Source organism: Myxocyprinus asiaticus, chromosome 29, assembly GCF_019703515.2.
Source record: "Myxocyprinus asiaticus isolate MX2 ecotype Aquarium Trade chromosome 29, UBuf_Myxa_2, whole genome shotgun sequence".
Lineage (NCBI taxonomy): Eukaryota > Metazoa > Chordata > Actinopteri > Cypriniformes > Catostomidae > Myxocyprinus > Myxocyprinus asiaticus.
In genome coordinates, this window is record NC_059372.1 from 6,415,974 (window position 1) to 6,442,093 (window position 26,120).

The following is a 26,120-nucleotide window of genomic DNA, read 5'->3' on the forward strand; positions in this document are numbered from 1 at the left end:
ACACTTGTAAATCTTTCTTTTCTGTTCTAGTTTTAATCGTCTAGATCTGCCGCCATACAGGAGTTATGAGCAGCTGAAGGAAAAGCTCATGTTCGCCATTGAAGAGACGGAAGGTTTTGGACAGGAGTAAAACAGATGCACTAACACACACAGCGGATATACAGTCCATCAGGAGATCATGAAAGCTAATTTTCATGCAATACATCGTGTGCTGGTGAGAGATCAGACCTTGCCTCTATGATCCAGCACACAGGTGCATTATGGGAAAATGGGGTTTCTGCGCTCACCTGTCACTTGGTATTAATTCTGTATTACCCCTGGAAGAGATTAGCAGGATTTATGGATGGCATTGGAGTGTGTAAGATATGTGACTTTGACGTTTCGACATATGATTAATCCAGCAAACTTTTCTTCTGAAGTGTCCCACAATTATCATACTGAATCGAGAAAGCTCTGTGAATGTGTTTTTATGTTCACAACCTTGTGCCTTTTTCCTCACTGTCATTCAAACAAAATATATAACAATGTAGCATTATTTTTAGTTACAAATATCTGCGATGCCTCAATTTGTTGTTGCAGTCTTGATTATAGCAGAACTGACAAATTATTCACTTTCAAACTTTGACAACAAAAACTGTTAAGATTATGTCTGGGTCATATTTCATCAAAAAAATCACAATAAAAAAAGAGAAATTAGGTTTTGAGAGAATGAAGCCTATTATCAAAACCATTACGATTTTTTTGGGATTGTGACATTATTTTCATGACAGTTAGGCACTTTTCCCCTCCAAAATTCCCATTTCTATAGTCTGGGAAATACATCTCATTCTTGTTATCGTAATGCATAAATCTGAAATTATTTTTACCATAAAATCAGTGAAACACATATTGAGGTCCATTAAAATGTTTTGCTTTTTCATTGTTTTCATGAAAATTAGGCACATCTTCCTTAAAAGTCTCATTACTGTAATGTACAAAAAATACTAAATAAATTACCATTATGCAAAATAAATGTGAAATTAGTTTGTTTTACCATAAATTCAGTGAAACCTATTGGAAATTAGTCATGCAAAAAAAAAAAAAAAAAAATCTTACAATGTAAAAATTCACATTATTTTTACTATAAATTCAGTTAAACCAATTTTTAGGACCATTAAGATGTTTTGCATTGTTAAAAAAAAAATCATACCAAATAAGCACATTTTCCCTAAAAAAAATGTCCCATTATTGTGATGCAAAAAATAAATAAATAAATAAACGTCCGTAATGCAAAAATTTGAAATTATTTTTACTTTAAAATCAGTCAAACTAATTTTAAGACCATTTAAGATGTTTTGCATTGTTTCATTTTTTCATGAAAATTAAGCATAACTTCTCTGCCCCTCCTTACTTTAATGCAAAAAATAAAAAATAAAAAAATACTCTTATGTACAAAATGTGACATTATTTTCTACCAAAATTTCAGTGAAACCTATTTTAAGGACAATTGAAATGTTTTGCGTCGTCATATAGTTCTCAGAATAATTAAGCACATTTTCCCCCCAAAATGCAATTTTCATACATTTAATATTTATTTTATTATTTTATTTGTTTGTTTATTTGACAGGGACAATGCAGAATAACATTGCTACATAGTTTCAAGCAGCAGATGCTCTACATACAGGCTTCTAGCCATAGGCTAATTTGCAGCCCCAGTCCCTGGTTAGGCTTTTTAAAAATAAAAAATACAATTTACTATATTAAAAGAAAATTAAAAAGCAAACAACAAGAGGCTGTGTACAGCCATCAGTGTTCACAAACCTGCTTCTTTAAACCATTTGTTTAGGTTTTTTGGGGAAAATTTCCACTCTGTTTGCAGACTCTACCCACCCTAGCAACTGGGCCAATTTGGTTGCTTAGGAGACCTGATTGGAGTCACTCAGCACACCCTGGGATTTGAACTAGCGAACTCCAGAGGTGGTAGCCAGTGTCTTTACCACTGAGCCACCCAGGCCCCGGGCTTAAGGGCATCTTTTTAAATATTCTGGAGATCTCTTTGACTGTTCAGAGTGTAGTTTTTAACACTTCTTAGGTTATTTGAAGATATACTAGTCTAAACCACTGGAGCGGCACTATAGAGCCCAAAGGAAAAACCCTCTCATGATTTACCACAGTACCGTAGTTCAGTGCAACGCATTATGAGTGATTATAACTGCAAAAAATCTGTATTTGTTGTCTTGTCTTTTAGTAAAAATATCAAAACATCCTTATAGCAAGATACATTTACTTGAGAATAAAATTGCAGATGTCCAAGCATAAATCTAAAATTGCATTGAAATTATGCATAAAACAAGAAAATGTAATTTGCCAGTTAAAGGTGCTGTAAGCAATTTTAGCCATTCTGTTTCCACAAGATGAGCCACTGGATTAGCCACACCCCCTCTTTCCAAAACCAAATGAGCTTTGAGACTGATATTGAGCAGAAATGGTTGTTAAAAACAACAGCAGGAAAATAGCGCCCTCAACTGTTAACTGTTATGAACAACATGGCATAAAATTGAATTAAGACGAAATTGTATTTTTTATTTTTTTTTGCTGGAAAACAAAAATGCTGTTTTTTGCAGTGAAAGCTCACATGGATGATCGGAGAACAATCTATATCTTTTTGAATTTCATAATAGAAATCAACGTTGAATATTGGAAACAGTTACTTGATCCATGACAAGAATTTAACCGATGAAATCCCTGGGACGATTGTTATAAAAAGTGAAATGACTTGTATTTTTATTATTTCTTATCTTCCAACTGATCCGTGTAAATCAAACCACTTTCACTCTGTATATGAACTGAAACTGTACATGGTGTGTATACTCATTCTCATCTCTGTTTAAAAAAATAAAATGATTTTAGTATTAAAGTAGAAGCGACTGCTTTGAAAAACACTTCAGAGGTTTATTTACCAGTTGATTTGTATGGATTGTAAAATGTGAAAAACAATGCTGAATAAATAATTCAATGGAAAATGATTTTCATTTGGTGTTTAAGATGCAGTCTACAATGCAAGAAATGATTATTAGGATTGATTCCTTAACCGTTGGGCATTTATTATTCACGTTTTTCTTAGCCCATACACGCTACAGTGGTAAAGCTTGGGGTATTATCAGAGGACTCCCTGGGATTTTCAGAGATACTGAATGTTTGAGAGTTTGGTCATGACAACTTCCTCTCCTTGGTCTATAAATATGGATTGAAATATATCACAGTTCAGCACATCAAATACAATATGAATAAAATATTATTTTTTCAATAAACAATTTTTATCATATGTAGTTTATGCACCAAACAATATATTGACATTTAAAAAAGGGAAAAAACTTTTTTCACAGGGTCTCAGGAACTTAAGATGACATCATCATAGCTTGTAATGTAAAATAATGAGATCTTTATAATAACAGAGCAGGCTGCATATTTGAAAATACACAGAAATATTAGTTCACACTTTAAATATATCTTATAAAATGTATAAGTCAGACTTTCCAAAGCGTTTTTTTTTTTTTTTGTTTTTTTTTGTGGTGGGCATGAATGGAATGTAATGGTGATTGAGAGATATGCCTCAAAAGCCTGTTGAATCATATTTGATACATGGATTTCAAAGGGGTTTTCCAATAAAATAATATATAAACTTTTAACCAAGCACACATTGCTTATATTCAGAAAATACTCATTTTAAAATATCAGTAACTATATAATCATTACAGTCACTTTTACTTTATTAAAATATGCTGTCATTTATCACAACATAAGAATCACTTTTCAAACAAGTCAGCCGGCATTTTAAATAGAACGATATAAACATTGAAACCACTTTTTTCCACAAAAAAACACTAGATGGTGCCATAAACGTGAAACTTACATTCCATAGGTTGTTTGGCTCATCAGCTTGAACAGAGAGTGAAACAGCAGCCGTCAAATGTTGTGTATCATATTTGATACACACGGCTTTATAGGGTTAAAGGGGGCGTTCACACAGGATGCATTCTTGCGTTCAGTGGAATGTAACAAAGCAGAGGTCTTAGACATCCGCCCTTAACACACATGTACATATATAAACAAATACCTTTTAGCTAGTCACCTTTTCTGAAGCTAATTTGCCCAAATTGTTTGGTAAAGTTTTCTACATTTTCCATATTAAAATCACTTTCAAGGGTTACTTTACGCTTAAACACTTAAAAATACAAAATCTTTAAATACAACAAACAAATCCACTGCAAATATACATCTTAAACACCTGCAATGACTTTCTCACTTTGTTCACCTCACATGAGGTGCAACCCTGAAATAAAAAACTAGCTCAGAATGCAAGTATGCCTCCTTTGTGAACGCCCCCGTAACACTTCAACAAAGTTTATTTTCAAAACCGTATCCTACAGACTGAGTTCTCAAATCTGAGAAAAAAGAAATGAGCCGTAATGTTTTAATATAAAACAAAGAACTATTAAAGATGATAAACAGGGATTTGAACTCTGAACTTCTACGATAGAAAACATCATAGATGGTTTTAAAGACGACTTTGAAGGTCCTTAAAGCCGTCTAAAGTTGTTTAAGCTCTTCCCACTGAAGATTCGTAAACAAGACAACACAAGTTTGATATATTCATTCATATTAAATGTCTTTGTACCAGCAAATACATTTTCAATGTATTCAGGGGTATAGATTTAAAACTGTAGTGTGTAATTTTAGCACCTCTAGAGGCAGAATTGCAATTTGTTGAGCAGCCCACCACTTGCTCAACCAAAGGCGTAAGTTTGGGGGCAGAACTACCTGTTCTGTTTGGTGCTGCAAGTGGATCAGAAATTACACACTTCCAATTAAATCTTTGTCTTTCACATCATGCAGTCGTTCTCCATCAGTCCACTGTTTGGAAGCACATGGGTTCTGACAGCAGCCTGATGGCTCCGCCTCCTTCCTGCATGGGATCCAGCCCTGCCCCGCCCTCCAAACCATCAGACCTTCCCTGTTCCTCTTCATCCTCTTCTTCCATCTGCTTCTCTCCACTATTCATTCCCATAATTTCATCCTGCTGTATCTCCCCTTCATCATCCTCGTCCTCATCTGCAGTTTCTCCGTGTTCATCTGGTTCCACGGCAGGAGATTCGTCCCCTGCACCTGAAAAACATCAAAACATGCTGTTTTAGAGGAGGTGCAAAGAAAAACCCTCAGCTCACAATGATAAATGGAGTAATTCAGCCTCAAGGCCTATTTACAACAAGAGCGACATACAATTTTGTCAGTTTGGTCAAAGCGTGCTGACATATGAGGAGATGCAAATAATCTGTTTTAAATCAATATATTTTTAGCTCTGTATGTGTTTTTAATGATGTTTTGCTGTAAAAAAAAATAAATAAAATTGTTTTGTTTAAATTCACCATCATATAAATCAAATAAACCTCATATGACTTTATTTCTTTAAAAGAATCCAAAAGTATAATTCAGATGTCTAATAAATTATTCCATGAGACTCATGATTGTTATGAAAGCATAGCGACAACAAAAAACACAATACAGCTGTACACAAAACAGAGAACAGGACTTACTAATCATGTCTGAAGAGTATGTAGTCGAAGAATTGATGCATTTCTATGCCCAGCCTTATTTTTTTTGAACGGAGCACTCGGAAATCAAACATAATGAAATTAAACATAGAGGAGGCTACAGGCAGACACAGTCACACCGTGTCCTAAAGTGACAGCAAATCACATGCAATAAAAGGTATATTTTCTATGTTTATCAGAGTTTTTGTCCTAACCAGCAGTGACGAGTGACGGTACATTCTATCGATAACTCCTTTTCTATTTTCAGCATTGTGCGGGTAACTCTGTCTGCTGTAAACTGGTACCGGTCCAAAAATGTTGAAAAAAATAAGGCTGGGCATAGAAATGCATCAATTCTTCGACTACAAACTCTTCAGACATGTTTAGTAAGTTCTGTTCTCTGTTTTGTGTGCAGCTGCGTTGTGTTCTGTTGTCACTATCGCTTTGGAGGACCTGTTTTTAGATAAACAAAACGAGTTTCTCTTGAACACCCCAATGTTGCGAGGGGGCTGCGTGAACTGTTGCTCTCGTGCCTTATCATAAACGCGCACAGGACAGCAACGGTCAGTGAACATTTTCACTAAATAATACATTAGATTTCGGTTTGTTCTTAATCAAACCTTATCGTATGCTTTCATAACAATCATGAGTCTCATGGAATCATTTATTAGACTTCTGAATTATACTTCTGGATTCTTTTAAAGCTTGAAGAGGTGGTCACCATAAACTGCCATTGTATGACATCACTGAGCACAACATTTTTTCACAATTTCTCCCTTTGTGTTAAGAAAAAGAAAGTCATATCAGAATTAGAATTAGAATTAGAATGAGCTTTATTACCAAGTGTTCTCACGTACACAAGAAAAAAATGTGGTGATAGGAGAAACAAACGCACACAGAACATTACAGTTATATAGGGTTATAACAACACAGGGGTGAGTAAACAATGACTGAATTTTAATTTTTGGGTGAACTAATCCTTTAAGTTGAAGGGATGGTTCCCTACAAACTACTTGGTACCTTGGTGGGGCTGACACATGATATGTTGAAATGTAGATCTGCTTAATTAAAAATATTTTTTATATCAAGAATACTGAAAATTATGGTCAGCTGTACTAAAAAATGCAAGTTTACTAAACTTACATCTATTTGTAGTTTAAGGTACGAGAGGCTGTGCTATATTGTGAGTATTGTCATGGCTGAAGGCCGTTCTTAGGCACAATGCGAAGGGAGTATATAATAAATTAATAATCACTTGCTTGATCTAAACAACTAAATAGGTGTCATTTTAAAGCTTAGAATCTGGACTTTACAATGCATATAGCTGATCCTATCAATTCTTAAATAATGCTTTTTAATTTACTGACAAATAAGAACTGTTTTGTTCTCATTATTTTCAAATTTGTTATCACAACAATTATATCCAGAGTTGGTAAACCCATAAAAAAGATGAGATAGCCATGTGTTATACAGTCATGGGAAAAAGAAAGTACACCCTCCTTGAATTCTATGGTTTTACATATCAGGACATATTAAAAATCATAGGTAAATACAACCTCAGATGAACAACAACACATGTCATATTACACCGTGTCATGATTTATTTAACAAAAATAAAGCTAAAATGGAGAAGCAATGTGTGAAAAACTAAGTACACCTTATGATTAAATAGCTTGTAGAAACACCTTTAGCAGCAATAACTTCAACTAATCGTTTTCTGTATGACTTTATCAGTCTCTCACATCGTTGTGGAGAAATTTTGGCCCACTCTTCTTTACAGCGTTGCTTTAGTTCATTGAGGTTTGTGGGCATTTGTTTATGCACAGCTCTCTTAAGGTCCCACCACAGCATTTCAATTGGGTTGAGGTCTGGACTTTGACTGGGCCATTGCAACACCTTGATTCTGTTGTAGATTTGCTGGTGTGGTTGGGATCATTGTCCTGTTGCATGACCCAATTTCGGCCAAACTTTAGCTGTCGGACAGATGGCCTCACATTTGACTCTAGAATACTATGGTATACAGAGGAGTTTATGGTCGACTCAATGACTGTAAGGCACCCAGGTCCTGTGGCTGCAAAACAAGCCCAAATCATCACCCCTCCACCACCGTGCTTGACAGTTGGTATGAGGTGTTTGTGCTGATATGCTGTGTTTGCAAACGTGGCGCTGTGCATTATGGCCACACATCTCCACTTTGGTCTCATCTGTCCAAAGGATGTTGTTCCAGAAGTCTTGTGGTTTGTTCAGATGCAACTTTGCAAACCTAAGCCGTGCTGCCATGTTCTTTTTAGAGAGAAGAGGCTTTCTCCTGGCAACCCTTCCAAACAAACCATTCTTGTTCAGTCTTTTTCTAATTGTACTGTCATGAACTTTAACATGCTAACTGAGGCCTGTAGAGTCTGAGATGTAACTCTGGGGTTTTTGCAATTTCTCTGAGCATTGCACGGTCTGACCTTGGGGTGAATTTGCTGGGACGTCCACTCCTGGGAAGATTGGCAACTGTCTTGAATGTTTTCCACTTGTGAATAATCTTTCTCACTGTAGAATGATGGACTTTAAATTGTTTGGAAATGGCCTCATAAACCTTCCTAGATTGATGGGCAGCAACAATTGCTTCTCTAAGATCATTGCTGATGTCTTTCTTCCTTGGCATTGTGTTAACACACACCTGAATGCTCCAGACCAGCAAACTGCTAAAACTTCAGCTTTTATAGAGGTGGTCACACTTGCTGATGATCAATTAATCAAGGGCATTTGATTAGCAGCACCTGGCTACTACTTAGCCTCTTAATTCCTATGGAAGCAGTAAGGGTGTACTTAGTTTTTCACACATGGATTCTCCATTTTGGCTTTATTTTTGTTAAATAAATCATGTGTAATATGTCATGTGTTGTGGTTCATCTGAGGTTGTATTTACCTAATTTTAAGACCTGCTAAGGACCAGACGATTTTTATTATGTCCTGATACGTAAAACCATAGAATTCAAGGATGGTGTACTTTCTTTTTTCCATGACTGTATATCATTGGAAAGGTCTCAATTTGAGGAATGCAATGAGCAAATTTGTTTCACTCAAAGGCCAAACTGCAGTGAGTTTTAGTGTATGAAATTACCACAGGCATGCTTAAATATAATAAACAGGAGTGTCTTTTTGTCACGTTTATCCTTATTACTTCCTGAAACATACATATAACATAGACAATGACATATCGTAACTTACAGCAGCGTATCCCAATTCAAACGAGCCCAAACACAACATAATATAATAAGTAGATCTTGAAATATTCCTCAAAGAGTGTACATTGAAAGACGATGCACAAAAGGCCACTCAACACACAGTGTGTGTGTGTGTGTGTGTGATGTCCGAGGACTTTGTGTGTGCAAACACATCCACATACTGTATATGCTCATCTACAGGATTGGGATGCTCTTGAACACTTAATATTTCTGTATTTTGTAGTCTAATCCATTTATTTCCAATGGCCGGTCATTTTTGACCGGAAACACAACAAGTGTAACAAAGTGAAATAAAACCACAAAAATGTAAAGAAAATGGCTCAATTTTTTTGTGTTTTCAGATACCATATGTGAACTAAGTCAATTAATTGTATTCCAATTGGATTAAGTACAATAAATAAATAGTTCCCAAAAAAAAAAAAAAAAAATAGTAGTCTGGGTCAAAATCATTAAATACCATCCTGCCTAATTTGAACTAACAATACAACCTGAATTGTTAAGTTGGTACAACTAATTTGCCTGAATTTGAGTAAACTCAAAAAATATTTTGCAAAGAGAATTTTATTTTACTTTAAATCTTAGAACATTTCACATACCTGAACAATATTAGCAGCTCAACGTCTGTGACATGTAGTCAAAAATATCTGGAATTACGTGAAACTGCAGTGCTTTGTGTTCACAAAGCATGTCATAATTAAATCAGGTAAACACTGACTTTTTGACTAGACCACTACTTTTTCGGACAACTAGTAAACACGAGGAGGATTGAGGATTGTTTCGATATAAAATGTTGTGTGTTAAAAGATTAACTTTAAGATGTGGATTTCACTCATGTGTTTGTTTATGTGTGTATATTTACCCTGCGTTCCTCGGGCCCCCTCTGCGTCCCCTGCCGAAGCCCCTGCCAGCGGGCACTTGTGTTCTCTGTAGTATTTGTGGCGGGTGAAGCCCTTGTTACAGACGGCGCAGCGGAAGCGATAGTTATCTGTGTGCGAGCGCTGATGTTCCAGCATGTGTGCGCGACGACTGAACGACTTCTGACAGAATTGGCACTTATACGGCTTAATACCTGCACGACAGAGAGAGAGAAAGAGATGTATCCGTTCACTTTATAGAGATGTTATTAAAGCAATAAGCAATTTGAGAATGACTTACAGTGATTCTACCATGGTAAAGAGTGGTAAAATCACTGTAATGCATGACATCTTGTGGCTTTTTGCTTTTGTAAAATGGCAACAACAGCAATATGATTGAAGGCAATGTTCAATAAATCATCAATAATTCTTTGAGAGGTCATTCTCACCTGAATGAGAGAGAATATGAGCTTTCAGTTTGTCCGGCCGGTTAAACTCTTTGGAGCAGCCCACGTGAGTTCTAGCACAAATGCAAAAAGAAATCATAATAAAGCATATTCACAAATCCTACAGTGTCTGCTGATCTCATGCCTGTAACTCACTTGAAGGGGCATTTATATTTCTTGAAGGGCTCGTGAATCAGCATGTGTCTCTTCACTTTGTCTTTCCTGTTGAATGTGGCCTCACACACAGAACATTTATACGGTTTCTCTCCTACACAACAAAGAAAAACTCACTTAACATCAATAACAACACAGTATTGAGTCAGACACAAGTTAAACACATTTAAAGGGATGCACCGATATGACATTTTATGACCGATACCGATTTTAACAAAAACCTATAGGCTGATACAAATATTTCGCCACTAACTTTATTTTGTCATCAGATTTTACTTTGGAATTATGCTTTAAAGTTGTACAAAGAGGCACAAAAGCTTTTTCACTCTTCTAATTTCCACTGAACCTGGATTGGATCTGTTGAACATATGACAGGCCAAATTTAAAGAGAGCCACAATGAAAAATAGAAGAGGAAACGATAAAAAAAAGATCTCAAATTTTACATGTACTGCATGTACTGTATTTGATAGAACATGACAAATTTATAATATGCATATGTTGGGAAATTCCACTGAAATGTAAACCACATCATGGGAAAATAAACAGCTTTAATTAAAGGAACAAAACCCCCTTTTAAATTCTGTATTATGTGGTATAATGGATAATAGATTATGCCATCCAGACCGCTAGAGGGCGCCGCTTGCTCACACAGCACTGACTGAAGCGCTGAATGCAGAAACGCAGCCTTTTAAGGTTTAGTAATCGCGCATGGCCATATTGCAATTTCAGTCTTAATTCAATCCATCATGCAGCATTAATAGATATCATTTGGATATCAAAGCGTTTGAATGGTTTCCTTCATCATGTAACCTATAGGTAAGTGTCGTTTTCACAAACGTCACGTCCGTTTATGACGTTTTTTCCACATTAAAGTGAGAGCAAGAAAAATATTTTTACAAGTGCCAACCCTTCTACATATTGTGGCTATTATTATTTCTGGACTGTGCATTTGAAGCAGAGTTTTTACAAAGTGTGTTACTAACTAATTATAAAAATAAACCACTGGTTTTTCATAATGGACTATACCATTGGTTTTCATTTGGACTATAATTAGCCGATAAATATTGGCAGCCGATACATCGGTGCATCCCTACGTTTATGTATCTGTCACACCTGCTCAGTTCGTTCACTCATATGTTTTCAGTGAAATGACTTAAAGGTGCACTAAGTAGGTTTTTGCTAATTAAAATTTTTTACACAAAGACATGCATAGTATTTTTTTGAAATATGTTGAAAATGATGTACACTCACATGAGATGAAGACTCAAGTTATAATTCAGAAACCCTGTAAAAGTAGTTTAATTTTACATGGAGCGGGTCGCCCCCTCATGGGCGCTGCCATGTTGACAACACATGACACTGTGTCATGCAATAGTCATCAATAGTACCAATGATGGTATGGTACTGATAAACAGGAGTTCAAACAGAATGAGTAAAAGTGGAAAGATAAAATGTCTTAACAAGAAGTAGTCCCTGCTGGAGTGATGAAACAAACAGCTACGACCAGCAGCTCTCACGGCGCAGATCACGGATAAGCAGCGCAACATAAAACGGCAAGCGCAAACACAAAGCGGTGTTCAGCCGGCCGAGAGCTTGCAAGTTGCAGCTGTCCGGTCATAGTCCAGCACGCAATAATGCGCTAAAATTCATTAGGATTGGATAAATCATAGAAGAATGTCCATTATAGGGATGTGTGTAATATGAGACGAATAGAAACACTGATTAAAAGTAACAAAACAGATGATAAACACACACATTTGATAAGAAGCGACAGCACTCCAGGTGTCAGTATATAGTCCAAAACAGCATACTACTACTGCGACCGATAAGACGAGTAAGAGCCAGCTAAATCCTTACTAAAATCTTAATTAGTGTACCTTTAAGTCTTTTTTATTTTCCTTTTTCACCCAGTTTAGAATGCCCAATTCCCAATGTGCTTTTAAGTCCTCGTGGTCACATAATGATTCGCCTCAGTCCGGGTGGTGGAGGACGAATCCCAGTTGCCTCCGCATCTGAGACAGTCAACCCGTGCATCTTATCACGTGGCTTGTTGAGCGCATTGCCACGGAGACATAGCACGTGTGGAGGCTTCACGCCATCCACCACGGGAACCACGCTCAACTCTCCACATGCCCCACCGAGATCGAACCACATTATAGCGACCACGAGGAGTTTACCCCATGTGACTCTACCCTCCCTAGCAACCGGGCCAATTTGGTTGCTTAGGAGACCTGGCTGGAGTCACTCAGCACAACCTGGGATTCAAACTAGCGAGCTAGCGAACTCCAGGGGTGGTAGCCAGCGTATTTTACCACTGAGCTACCCAGGCCCCATCCCAGTGTGCTTTTAAGTCCTTGTGGTCGCGTAGTGATTCGCAAAATGAAACAAACATCATTGATTTTTCATGAATGATTTGAGGAAACAGTCTTATAACTTGAGTGTACCTGAGTGGATCTGTGTGTGTAGTTTGAGGTAGTGTCCGGATTTGAAGAACTTTTTACAAATCTGACATTTAAATTTTCCCCCAGCACCGTGAGTTGCAAGATGCCGCCGTAAATAACGCTCACAGGGAAATACCTTCAACACAAAAAAACACATCATTTATTGTACTTCTTCACAATACCAAGTAATAGGAGAAAGCGCAGTTATATTTCAACTATATATTGATCTGATACAACAGAAAAGACCAACAAAAGATCAAATGCAAAGTCAAATCAGATGTACAGTATTTTCAGATGTTACCTTCTGGCAGCTAGGACAGGGGTAGTTATGAGTCGCGTTCAGCAGATGCTGTTGAAGAGCTTCCTGTGTGGAATATTTACTCTGACACTTCATACATCTGTACAAAAAAACAAAAAAACAATAGTGGCACGTTTAATTCACTTCAATTTAAAGTAGCTAAACTGGTAGAACATGGCGCTTGCAACACTAAGGTCATGAGATTCATTTTCAGGGAACACACAAACTGATCAAATATATAACTTGAATAAAAGCATCTGCCTAATGTATAAATGTAAAAGTTAAAGATCTGGGCTGGTTACCGAAATGTCACCATTGTCACCATTGCGCCCTTGAGCAAGACACCTTGGTCTGACCTATAGTTATTGAATATAATGTTGTGGTGTTTTGATTCCAACCCAGGGCGGTAGAGTGTGACTGATCTGCAATCTAAATTAATAACATGCGACGACAATCGATTTGAACCCATTCACATATGTGCGATTAGTGTCATTTCCACCTACAAAGAGCATTGCAACTAAGACCATGTACAATAAGTTGGATGTCTGCTTTGCCATTGCCAAATCTTGAGTGATCGAACTTTAGCGTGCTGCCGCGGACACATTATCTGGGTCGCTGTATTTTCATTCTTTACTGCACGCTGATCGCGCAGCCACGCTTAAGGGCCAAAACATACTCTACACAAGTACCTGAACGCAGACGCTCGATTTCACGCGTCGTTGCATTCTGAAATATGTCTGACTGCAATTCATAACCCACCGCATGTACGCGTTGCATTCTCAACGTTGCCTCAAGGGGCGCTATAGCGAACATTAGTGTGAACTGTCCACTTCTGCGGTTCTACGAGTTTTCACAGCGATGTCTTACAGAAACCATATTTCACTTTGTGATTCTTTTGAAAATCTTTCAAACTGTGTTATGAGGGCAACAAAATTAACTGTACAATCACATTCCTGTGAATGAAAGCTTTCATTTGATATATCATTTGTCTATTTAAGTGCTATTTTAAAGACTTTTATATTCATATTAATATTTCTACCACATTACCCCTAGGTGGCGCTGATTTGCGACGCTAATGTTGGCCTTATTTTGTTATTTTATGTAACATAAATGCAGAAAAGCTTTCAAACGATACCACATATGCCTGACTTATGTATTCGGAGACTTGAACATTTTAAGTGTAAACTTTTTTTGTGACATAGTGCCGGCAGGAGTTGAAGAGGTTAATATGTTAATAAAAAATGATTAAAAATCCATATATTCTTGTTACATACATTACAATACATATTCTTACGACACATATTCTGTGGTGTTGAGGTAAATGCAGAGTCAAGGACATGACGAGGATATTGCAGCACCATGATTTATCTTGTGATGAATGTTTATAGTAATAAAAATACATCATTATATCAAATAAGTCAAAAAATAACAATAAGACACTTTCGACTATACCTACTATTAAAATTTAAACGCACAGCCCTGTTCTGGTCAGAGTTTAACTATTGATTATATTAGCAGGGTTTGCGTGTGTGTGTAGTTCTGACCTGTAGTAGTTGGTGTCTTTGCGCTGGTTCTGTTGAGGACAGAAACTGTGCGAGTACTGGTGTAGTCCCAGCTCAAAAAGTGAAGGAAACACTTTACTGCACTGGTGACACCGGTACGTCAGCTGCTCCTGATGTGTGTGAATGTGCTCGAGAAACTGATCCAACTTCTGAAAGGTCTGAGAGCAGCTCTTCACTACACAGCCGTACACCTGCCAAGACCGAAAGAGACAATGGAAGCATGTATGATTAAATCTGAACTGGCGAATGACTCTTTATTTGTTTCAAAGCACTTTGAACTTTTTCTCATTCAGACTGTCTACATTGCATGTTACTTTCAGGGTTCCCACCCTGTCATTTGTGATCTCTGGAAAACGATTTTTAGAAATCATTTTGATTTAGACTGATTTGCTAATAAATCGTTAAGACTGGTTTGTGAACCATTTCAGCCAATGAACCCTTATGTTGTGTTCCGGTCATTTTGACATGGGCAACTTTATTTTTTTTTTTTAGCTAATTAAAGTGGAATACAATTCCTTGACGGTGTTCACATATGGTATCTGAAAACACAAAAACAATCTGGACCATTTTCTTTACATTTTATTGGATTTATTTCACTTTTTTACACTTGCTGTGTTCCCGGTCAAAAATGACCGACCACTGGAAATGAATGGATTTGACAACAAAATACAGAAATATTAAGTGTAAAAATGCAATATGAAAGATTTATAAACAATCTTAGTGGGGCAGTCATTTTTGACCGGGAACACAAAATGTGCTAGCATTTAACAAACACAACACAAGGGTTAACTATGCAAATGAATATACTTAGGAAATGTGAGACAATCCAAGGTAGTATTCACCCTATTTACTTTATTCTGGTCTGCAATTAAACAGTGCATGCTACTCTAAAGAAAATAATGTTTGTTTTCATAATCTTTCATTAAAATGTCAACTTTCCTCACCTCTAAAACAACTTTTCTTTTTGCTGATGCAACTAAGGCAGAGTAGGCGGGGTAAAAATAATATTAACCAATAAAATTACAGCCCACTTATCAGGATCCAATCAGATTCCGATTTAACCTTGTGCGACCCAACGTCCACATGCGTGGACATTTTATTTTGGCTTCACTATATGCAACGCATAATTTAAATGAATAAAAACCTACTGAATACTGTTCACAAGACTCTAGACTGTCATTTAAACGGCCAACTTCTGCCGCACAGAGTCACCTGACACAACAGCATGCCGTCGATTTCCTCGAAGCGCTCCTATGGACACAGCGCCAGCAAAAGTGCCTCTGGTAAGAAATTTATTTTTCATTGAAACCTGTTTGTTTGTAAAGAGTAGCATCTCTAGTTTCGTTTGATATGCCACTTTAAAAATCTGTTAATTTTTCACGTGTCAGCACGCTGATAAACATGATGTCTACATATGTGGACACTGGCACCGCATTTCCTCAAAAGTAGAAAAAACATGTTAGTTATTTTGAATAACTTTCAACATCTGTGGGTCATTTAGCTTCATTTTAATATAAATGTTATGTTTAACTTTGTTATCTCTGTTCAATACGATTCTATTCATTAACATTAGTAAATGCATTCCTTTATATTCACTGTGCATTTTCACATTGAGAATAAATGTGTTCATCCTAAAGCTGAACATTTTTTATTTCAGAGGCTTTTTATGGAGTTAGGATGAAACAAAAGTGCATTTTTAACTGTTCTGAGACCAGTGCAGACAGACCGCACACCCTAGGTGAAGTCATTCACTAAATAGTGAGCAAAGGAGCAAGGGAGTATCTTTCTATGTACTGAAGTGCATTCAATCCTAAAATCCAACCTAAAGTTCAGTTTCAGGCTGCAGATGATGTTTGGACCACTCAACACGTTTGGCAGACATGGGACAATGGTAATCAGTGCATAGAATGTTTCATTTTATTTTAACATGGTTGGCAGTGATTCGATGATGCTGGACACTGTCTATAGTACAAAAAAATTATATTACACGTTTCTTGACAGTTTCTCTGTGAAATCTTTTCATCCTTGGTGTTGTACCTGTTCATTCTTGTGCTGGGTCATGTGAGACTTCAACTGGAAGTAGGTGCTGAATTTGGCTGAGCAGAACTGACACTGATATGAGCTGTCAATCAGGATGATCTGTTTGTCCTGGTTCTGTCCATTGTGTTTGGCCTCCGCTGAGCTCTGTGTCTCACCGTTTCTCTCCTCTACAGCTGGAAACACACAAGAAATCAAACCAAAGCGTAAATTGTAAGTCTGATAACTTAAAGTAATAGCACATCTCTCTTTAACAAGCTGCATGATTTGAGGTTTCATTCATGTCTGTGTATGGCAGGAATGATGAGTGAAGCCCTGAAGTTTAATCATTTGAGTTAGGAGTTTGTTCAAATCAGTGATACAGCACCTTGTTCCTGTGTCTCTTCCTCAGTCTGCTGTGAGTTCTCGTCATTGTTCATTGGAAGCACTCTTACAGTGATGGGCATCCTAGAGGCGGTGCTGTGGACTCCAGCGGGCCAGACCTTGTGTGTTTGCATGTGTTTCTTCACATTGGACTTCTGAGCAAAGGCTCGGCCACACACGATACATTGGAAGGGCTTCTCGCCCGTGTGACTTCAGGGAGGAGAGAACAGCATTGTATAAAGAATGCTGTATATCTCAGAACTGAGCTGCAGAGTCCTATTGAGTTTTACAGTCCTAAACAGTTCTAGAACAGAGTTCTAAAGTGGTCTAGAATACTGAAGTCCTATCCACCTTTTTTTCTGAACGCAGAAGTATTCTACGATTCATAACAGAAGCCTGTTTTCATTTTCCGGTTCTTAGAGAATAATGTGATGTTTAGCATATTCAGTTTGAAAAATTGCCAAACAAAGCATGTACAAGGCTCCATAGTGCAAATACTTTGAAGAGTCTTGATAAAACAATTTTGACACCTTTTTTTGTACCTCACCCATCAAAGTTCGAGGAGTGGGTGGATGACGTGAAGCTATTGACCTGGGTTAGTTACACTGATATCATAAAGTACTTTAAGTTTTTATGACAGCCAACAACTGCATAAGTTGAGCCTGAACTCATTTTCACTCCAACTAACACTTAAAATGGTTGATTTGCTACTTGCAATTAGAATTATCAACCCAGTGGTTGGTCTGGAAAACTGTGTATAGAGTTCAAGAACTGCAAAGTCTGACACAGTTCTAGAATAACACAGTTCTATCACTGACGGTTTTTAAGACAGACTCCTATATAGTTCTAGAACACAAACATGACATATTGAGTTCTAGAACAACATGTCCTATAGAGTTCTAGAACAGCAACATGTCCTATAGAATTCTAGAACAAAAACATGTCATATCAAGTTCAAGAACAACATGTCCGATAATGTTCTACAACACCAACAAATATAAATATCAACAAATATAAATAAATATCTGGAACATCAACTTGTCCTAGACAGTTCCAGAAAGAGAACAACATGTACTATAGAGTTTGAGAACATCAACATGTCCTATAATGTTCTTAGAACACCAACAAGTCCGATAGCATTCTAGAATACCAACTTGTCCTAGAGTTCCAGAATGATAACATGTCCAACAGAGTTCTAGAACAACATGTCCTATACAGTTCTAAAACAACATGTCCTATAACGTTCTAGAATGACAACATGTCCAATAGAGTTCTAGAACAACAACATGTCCTATAGAATTCTAGATCACCAACATGTCCTGTAAAGTTTTTCAACACCAACTTGACCTACAGAGTTCCAGAACGACAAAATGTGCTATAGAGTTCCAGAATGACAACATGTTATATAAAGATCTAGAACAACAACATGTACTATAGATTTTGAGAACATCAACATGTCTTATAAAGTTCTAGAACATCAACAAGACCCATAGTGTTCTGGAACACCAACTTGTCTAATAGAGTTCCAGAATGACAACATGTCCTATAGAATTCTAGATCACCAATATGTCCTATAAAATTCTACAACACCAACATGTCCTAGAGGTTTTAGAACAACAACATGTACTATAGAGTTTGAGAACGTCAACATGTCATATAAAGCTATATAACACCAACAAGACCTATAGCGTTCTAGAACACCAACTTGTCCAGTAGTTTCAGAATGACAACATGTACAATAGAGTTCTAGAACAACAACATGTCCTATAAAGTTCTAGAACACCAACTTATCCTATAGTTCCAGAACAACAACATATCCTATATAACTCTAGAGCAAAATGTCCTATCGAGTTCTAGAACAACAACATGTCCTGTCGAGTTCTTGAACAACGTGTTCTATTGAGATCTAGAATGCCTTAGTACAACACTTCTAGAATGGAACAACAAAGTTTTAAACAGAGTTCTAGAGCTCGACAACAACAGAGTCCTGTAGAGTTAAAAATGCAGAATTCTTTTGAATTCTACAACAACACAATCTTATAAAGTTCTTGAACATCAGAGTTCTAAAGCATTCTAGAACAGAATCCTGTAGAGTTTGATAACAGCAGGGTTCTAGAGAGGTCTAGCCTGAGCTCAGACAACACAAGATTTCTTGTTCTCCAAGTATCATAAGATCTCCTGGATCAAAAATCCAAATGTTCCATAAAAACACTAAAGATCATAGAGCAGTAAGTTGTCTATGTCATAAACACATCACAAGCTTTGGCCCAAGTCTGGATGAAACTAGATTGTTACATATTAGTTAGATCTTTGTCAATACATAAGAATTAAAAGCTCAAAACAGACATTTGCCAATAAATTTTTTTCTGAGTTCGGGGGGTTAAAACATTTACTGGCATCATTTTAAGACCCCCTTACAAAAACACAAATTTACCTGCGAACATGTTGCTGTAGGTCAAAATTCTTGGTGAATACTTTGTCACAAAAACTGCAGTTCAGCTTCTGAGCTTTTCCTTTTGATTGACCTGCTGGAACAAATTGATTTGTTTTTTATTATCTTTGACACATCCAAACACACATCACAGCAATTTTGTAAAATATTCTCATCCATTGACACTGGTGTTTTCTTCACTTCACTGGATGTTGTAGCACTAGCAACTAGTGTAGCTCTGTAAAACATGTACTTTCTTTCAAGTCACTTTATTTATTTGCTTAAAGAAATATCCTATATCTAGTTATTAAAGCTTGCTGATGTAGCTGTATAGACTGATAAACAGCGTGAAGTACCATCCTGTGTTTTCTTGGAAGTTCTGGTTTTCTTTGGGATGATGACCTTATCGTATTCTCCGAGCTGAGAGAGGTTTGTGCTGATGGTGCAGGGCTTGTTTTTGGTGGTCTGTTTTCCAGGGCTGTACACTGGGGCCGTAATGAATGCCTGACTCTCCACACACTGACTGGGAACCTGACAGACAACGACATCTGATCAGATCATTAATGTTCAATACACAGCTTTTTGTACAGAGCTAAACCAGGATGCATTTAAATAACAGTATTTATCATCATGCCTATAAAATATATCTATCATACAGTTTCATTTTGGTGTGAATTAACACAAGACTACAGAAAGTCAGTGTACCTGAATGGACTGAAATGGCTGCAGACCCAATGAAGGCACCTCTGCAATACTGCCTCCAGCCATAGGGGGCAGTGTGCTGTACACCTGCACTATTGAATTACTGTTACTGGTGGGCACCTGTGAGGAAAGAGGTGTGGCCTGGGTTGGTGGGAGGGGCTGTGGAGGCTGCTGATGGTGCTGCAGGTACGAGGTTCCTGCATGCATGCTTAGGTTACTCTGTAAAATGTGAAAATTGTCAAAGATCACATTTATGTTGGTCTCAGGCTGTATCACTACCTCAGTTACGAAATGCTCTCTCCTGAATCATGAGGTCTGTGTCTCTCAGGTGTGTGTTTACCTGTATGGAACCATGCATGGCTGCCATTGGCTGATCCAGAGAGCCGAATGCTGAGATAGCTGACATCAAAACCTCATCGCTGACCAACAGGTTACCCTGCACCAGCGTGTGTGTGAGAGGAGATTGCGGCACAGTTATATACGTCGACACCTTTAGGAGATACAAATATATTAACAAACAAATAAATAAAAATTAACATTTTACAAGTGCAAATGCAATTCTTGATATCAACGACTGAATTACAACTAGCAAAAAAGTTAACTTTTGATATCAGTAATTGGTTTTCACTAGTGGCATTATTCATTTCAGATATGTGATTTCATTGTTGATATCAGGAACGGATATTGTACAAGTAACAATTTGATTATTGATATAAAAAATATTTTTACTATTAAGACATACATAGCTGATATGTGAAATTGGAATTTCAAAAGAAACAAATCAATTTCAAGATACCTGTAATTGTGTTTTGAAGAGTGAATGATCATCGTGAAATTTTACTAGTATAAATTTTTTTTAAAAATGATCAAACATTACAGCTTTTACTAGTTGAAATTTTATTTTTTATAAAGAATGGATATATCCACAAGTAATTATGTAAATTTTTATATCAAAAATTTACATTTTACTAGTGCATATGCAATTACTGATATCAACAATTGAATTAAAACTAGCAAAAATGCTAACTTTTGATATCAGTAATTGGTTTTCACTAGTGACAATATTCATTTCAGATATCTATAATGTGATTGTAGTAAAAAAGCCTTCTAAGACATCTTAATCTACTCTACAATTTATTGATATCTGAAATCCATTTCCAGATATCTGAAACACCAAATCTAACATGTTACTAGTGCAAATGTCCAATCCGGATATCAACAATTATATTACACCTAGCAAAAATTCAAACTTTAGAAATCAGTAATTGGTTTCACTAGCTGCAATATTCCTTTCAGATATCTATAATGCAGTTTCAGTAGTTGTAATTTAATTGTTGATATCAGGAATGGATATTGTACTAGTAACAATGTAATTACTTATATATAATTTTTACTAGAAAGACATACATAGCTGATTTGTGAAACTGGAATTTCAACTGTAAGAAATTAATTTCCTGTAATTGTGTTTTTAAAAGTGAATGATTATTGTGAAATTTTACTAGTATAAAATTACAAAAAATGTATCAAACATTACAGTTTTTACTAATTGAAATTTTATTTTTGTTATCAAGAATGGGTATTTCTGCAAGTAATGATGTAAATTGTAATATATCAAGAATGAACATTTTAGTAGTGCAAATGCAATTACTGATGTCATAAATTTGCATTTCTTTTTTTTTTGGGGGGGGGAGGGGGATTTTTCCCCTTTTTTTCTCCCAATTTGGAATGCCCAATTCCCAATGCGCTCTAAGTCCTCATGGTCACATAGTGATTCGCCTCAGTCCGGGTGGCGGAGGACGAATCCCAGTTGCCTCCGCATCTGAGACAGTCAACCCGGGCATCTTATCACGTGGCTTGTTGAGCGCGTTGCCACGGAGACATGGCGCGTGTGGAGGCTTCACGCCATCCACCGCGGCAACCACGCACAACTCACCATGCGCCCCACCGAGAACAAACCACATTATAGCGACCACGAGGAGGTTACCCCATGTGACCCTACCCTCCCTAGCAACCGGGCCAATTTGGTTGCTTAGGAGACCTGGCTGGAGTCACTCAGCACGCCCTGGGATTCGAACTAGCGAGCTAGCGAACTCCAGGGGTGGTAGCCAGCGTATTTTACCACTGAGCTACCCAGGCCCCACAAATTTGCATTTTAACTAGTGAAAATTCATATTCTGTACATGATTAAATGTCGAAAAGGCTTGTAATAAAACATGATTTGCTACTTGCTATCACTAGTCAGAGGCAGTTGGTATTAGAGGGAGGGACATTCTCATTCTACAGAGCATTTTAATTGGACACAAATCTGTGTAGTCTTTTAAATTACATGATCGTTTTTCAGCCACTGTAAAGAGTTATAGGTTATCTCAAGGTGTGCTGTGTATGCTCAAGATCAGGTGAGCTGTACCTGTCTGTTAGTGGGCAGCTGTGGACCCACGCTGATGGACGGTAAAGTGGTGTAGGCGTTGTTGGAGGCCAGAGAGACGGTGGCCAGTGACGGGGTGTTGGATTGACACTGCTCACGCTTGTGGGTCATGAACGCCGGTAATGAGTTAAACTGCTTCTTACATTTCCCACAGAGAAACACATCGTCATCATCTGTAAATATAACATCATGTTCAAGAATATTAGAAGAACTTGTTTTGCATTTACAGACATATGAGGTACATCCAGGGCTGGAAATGGGGGGGAACGTGGGAGAACGGAGTTCCCGGAGTGAATTTCGTGGGGGCACGGCGTTTCCCGTTCAAACTGGCTACATTAGTTAGGGGAATAAAGGGTATTTCTGTATTTTCTCCACTAAATAGCCTACGAAAGCTTTGCGGGTTCCGCACATAAATGCGTGGGATCTTCTGCGTCTGTGGTTGCGCAGTGTTGACTATGTGAGTGGCCACAACACATTCATGCAACAGATCGACAGATGCACACGGGAATCCACGAGCAACCGATCCACACATGCACGCAACAGATCCACACACGCTCAAATCACAAATCCATGCACCAGAAGAATGCACAAATATACGGGTTTCTTTGCTCACAATACCATCCACAAGTACATAAGTGTGTGTGTGTGTGTGTGTGTAATTTAATGCAAAATTTATAATAAAATTTAATTTGTATCCATGATGGCAAAGCCCCATTTTCAGCTGCCATTATTCCAGTCTACTATGAAATAGTTTCACATAATCCTTAATAAATCATTTAATATGTTAACTTAGTACTAAAGTAACACTTCTTTTTGCTAGAATGGTTAAAATGGTTGTGCTACTTAATGAAATGTGGAAATCGCAATATAGTGTCTTTTTCCAGAGATATTGCATTTTTTTAGTTACTTTACAGTAAAGTTACTTTAGACTTGCAAGTCAAATTTCAGTTTTAAAAATAACCAAAAAGAAACATATTTCTCCTCAAATTCATCAATCTATTGTTCTTTTGAGAGATGAAGGCTATTCCATGCACTTCTGTTTTGAAAGAATAAAACAAACTTGATCTAACCAGGACAGAGAGACAAGTGAATAACCCAGATGCACAACAACAAGAATGTAAGTACATCAAAGTCTCTAATTTGAGAAACAGATCCTCACAGGTCCTAAAAATAGCAGCTTTAATGAACAGTATATGCTGAACACTTGCATTACTGCAAGTAGAGGATTCTTGGATGAACAGAAAGTTTGAAGAAAACATTTATTTGAAAAGAAATTATAACTAAATAAATGCCTTTAATGTAATTTTTCAATTATTTTCAATCAATTTAATGCATCCTCTGTGAACGGCAATTTCCACCACTGAGTACATCCATATTACAAACATACAGATCACACATTATATGTTAAATAAACACATGAATCGTCCTCACCCATTGGTTGGATAGTTGTTCCTGAGACATTCTGTGCACCTGGGTCCAGAACACCAGCTTGACCGTCTAACAATGATTGGACATTGAGGACCGTCTGATTGTCCATGCCTGAAATAGGACAAATATGTAATAATCAATCAATAACTTATATTTTCTTTGAAAGCTGGTAACTCCCAGAACAGTACCATTATAGTACCGTTCATAATTGTAGATTCATTGTAAATTGTAGTGCTACATTCATGGTATTAGATGGCACATGTCCAAAAGACATGTTAATAACATGGAGCTAAATGATTAGCATATCTCTGATAGCACACATTCATCATCCAGACATCTATCTGATGTGTGCATTTACATCTGGAAGACGTATTTTTTACATTGTTTGCTCATCTGCAATACGTCTATAAGACGTTTCCACTCGGATGTCAATAAAACACTCAGCAGATGTTTTAGAGACGTTTATGATTTAGTTTATTTGTAAATCTGATCTTTTTAAGATGTTTAGCAGATGTTAATTAGACTACGATGCTTTCCAGATGAAAAGATCTAAAACAGACATGTCGGAGATGTACGTGTGCTATCTGGGATATTCATTTACCACAGTGATAACATGTACTTCAAAGAATAACATTGTATAACCATGATAGCCTACATGTCCAAAAAACATGCTAACACCATCCCAGCCAGATAGCACACGTACGTCTCTGATACGTCTGTTAAAGATTGTTTCATCTGGAAAGCATCACAATCTAATTTACATCTGCTAAACATCTTACCCCAGATAGCACACATATGTCCCCAAGATGTCTGTTTTAGATCTTTTCATCTGGAAAGCATCACAATCTAATTTACATCTGCTAAACATCTTAAAAAGATCAGATTTACAAATAAACTAAATCATAAACATCTCAAAGACATCTGCTGAATGTCTTATTGACATCCGAGTGGAAACGTCTTACAGACGAACTGAAGATGAGCAAACGACCTAAAAAATACGTCTTCCAGATGTAAACACACACATCAAATAGATGTCTCGTGATGTATGTGTGCTATCAGGGGTTCATGTGTGTGTTTACATCTGGAAGATGTATTTTTTTAGGTCGTTTGTTCATCTGCAATACGTCTATCAGACGTTTCCTCTCGGATGTCAATAAGACATTCAGCAGATGTCTTTGAGACGTTTATGATTTACAATGTTGGTAAATCTGATCTTTTTAAGATGTTTAGCAGATGTTAATTGGACTGCGATGCTTTGCAGATGAAACTCTCTTAAACAGGCATCTCAGAGATGTGTGTGCTATCTGTTTAGGTGAACATTGCAGTAAAATGAGCAAACATTTAAAAAAAGAGTGGAAACTATTGTCACACTGGAAACGAGAGTGCGCACGTCTTACACAACAGTAAAATCGTCTTTTGAGGTAATATTATATTATATTATATTTAATGTATATATCATAGCAGTGAGGTGTTTTGTGGCTTTTCCAGGGATGTCTCTCTCTCCCTCCGCCATGATCCCTCAGCACGCGGCTGTTATTCCAATCGCTCTTCCTCCCTCCTCTACATCAATCTCTGCTCACGTGCATTAAATTGAATAAATCAACATACTGACCGCAAAACTGCGTTAATATCATTGATAAAAAAAATGCTCTCTTATGATTCAAACACACTGACATTCATATTAACCGAAACATCTACTGTTCGTCTGAATCATGCAAAAAATTTACTGCAAAAATAAAATGTGAAATCAACATTGTTTATATAGGATTTAAAATAAAGTATGAATTTATACCTTCCAGAACCTCAAATATTGCCTGCGCCATTTTGTAGTTCCTCTGTGCATAACGCCAGTAGTGGGCGGGGTTTATTCCAATGATTCACATTTAACAGAAAGTTTGTTTGTTTGTTTGTTTGTTTGTTTGTTTCACATGACATAAACACTTCATTATCATATCTGTTTTGAATCTTTTTTTTATTTATCTTTACACTAATTTGTCAATATTTCATATTTACTATATTTTGCAATGCTATCAGATAAAGCTGATTACCATACAGAAGAAATTACATAAAACAAATTAGATTAAAAATAGATATTTTTTATCAGTGACATCAACATTCATATCTGTGTTGAACCTCAGTATTTTCAATCATT

At 36.9% G+C, this 26,120-nt stretch overlaps 2 protein-coding genes across 8 annotated transcripts in view; one reads left to right on the forward strand and one right to left on the reverse strand.

Moving 5' to 3' along the window:
* LOC127419640 (E3 ubiquitin-protein ligase Itchy-like) overlaps positions 1 to 3,005 on the forward strand; it is a 43,612-nt gene extending 40,607 nt beyond the window's left edge. For all 6 annotated transcript variants that reach the window (XM_051661202.1, XM_051661204.1, XM_051661206.1 and 3 more), the window contains one exon: positions 31 to 3,005. In XM_051661202.1, the coding sequence (XP_051517162.1) occupies positions 31 to 130 (100 nt within the window). In that variant the 3' untranslated portion in view covers positions 131 to 3,005. The remainder of the gene's footprint in view (positions 1 to 30) is intronic.
* LOC127419641 (zinc finger protein 341-like) lies at positions 2,098 to 25,811 on the reverse strand. Of its 2 annotated transcripts, none has more exons than XM_051661210.1 (16): positions 25,761 to 25,811; positions 23,972 to 24,079; positions 22,523 to 22,713; positions 20,456 to 20,605; positions 20,119 to 20,334; positions 19,770 to 19,944; positions 19,417 to 19,507; positions 16,987 to 17,192; positions 16,620 to 16,795; positions 14,565 to 14,773; positions 13,024 to 13,120; positions 12,726 to 12,858; positions 10,263 to 10,374; positions 10,110 to 10,180; positions 9,666 to 9,875; positions 2,098 to 5,145 (listed from the first exon to the last, which is right to left on the reverse strand). In XM_051661210.1, exons 1-16 carry the CDS (start codon positions 25,789 to 25,791, stop codon positions 4,886 to 4,888), a joined length of 2,436 nt encoding a protein of 811 aa, XP_051517170.1. In that variant the 5' UTR covers positions 25,792 to 25,811; the 3' UTR covers positions 2,098 to 4,885. The 2 variants fall into 2 exon arrangements, with proteins under 2 accessions (XP_051517170.1, XP_051517169.1); XM_051661209.1 differs by having other exon boundaries at positions 19,417 to 19,510.
* Between the last annotated feature and the right edge of the window lie 309 nt (positions 25,812 to 26,120).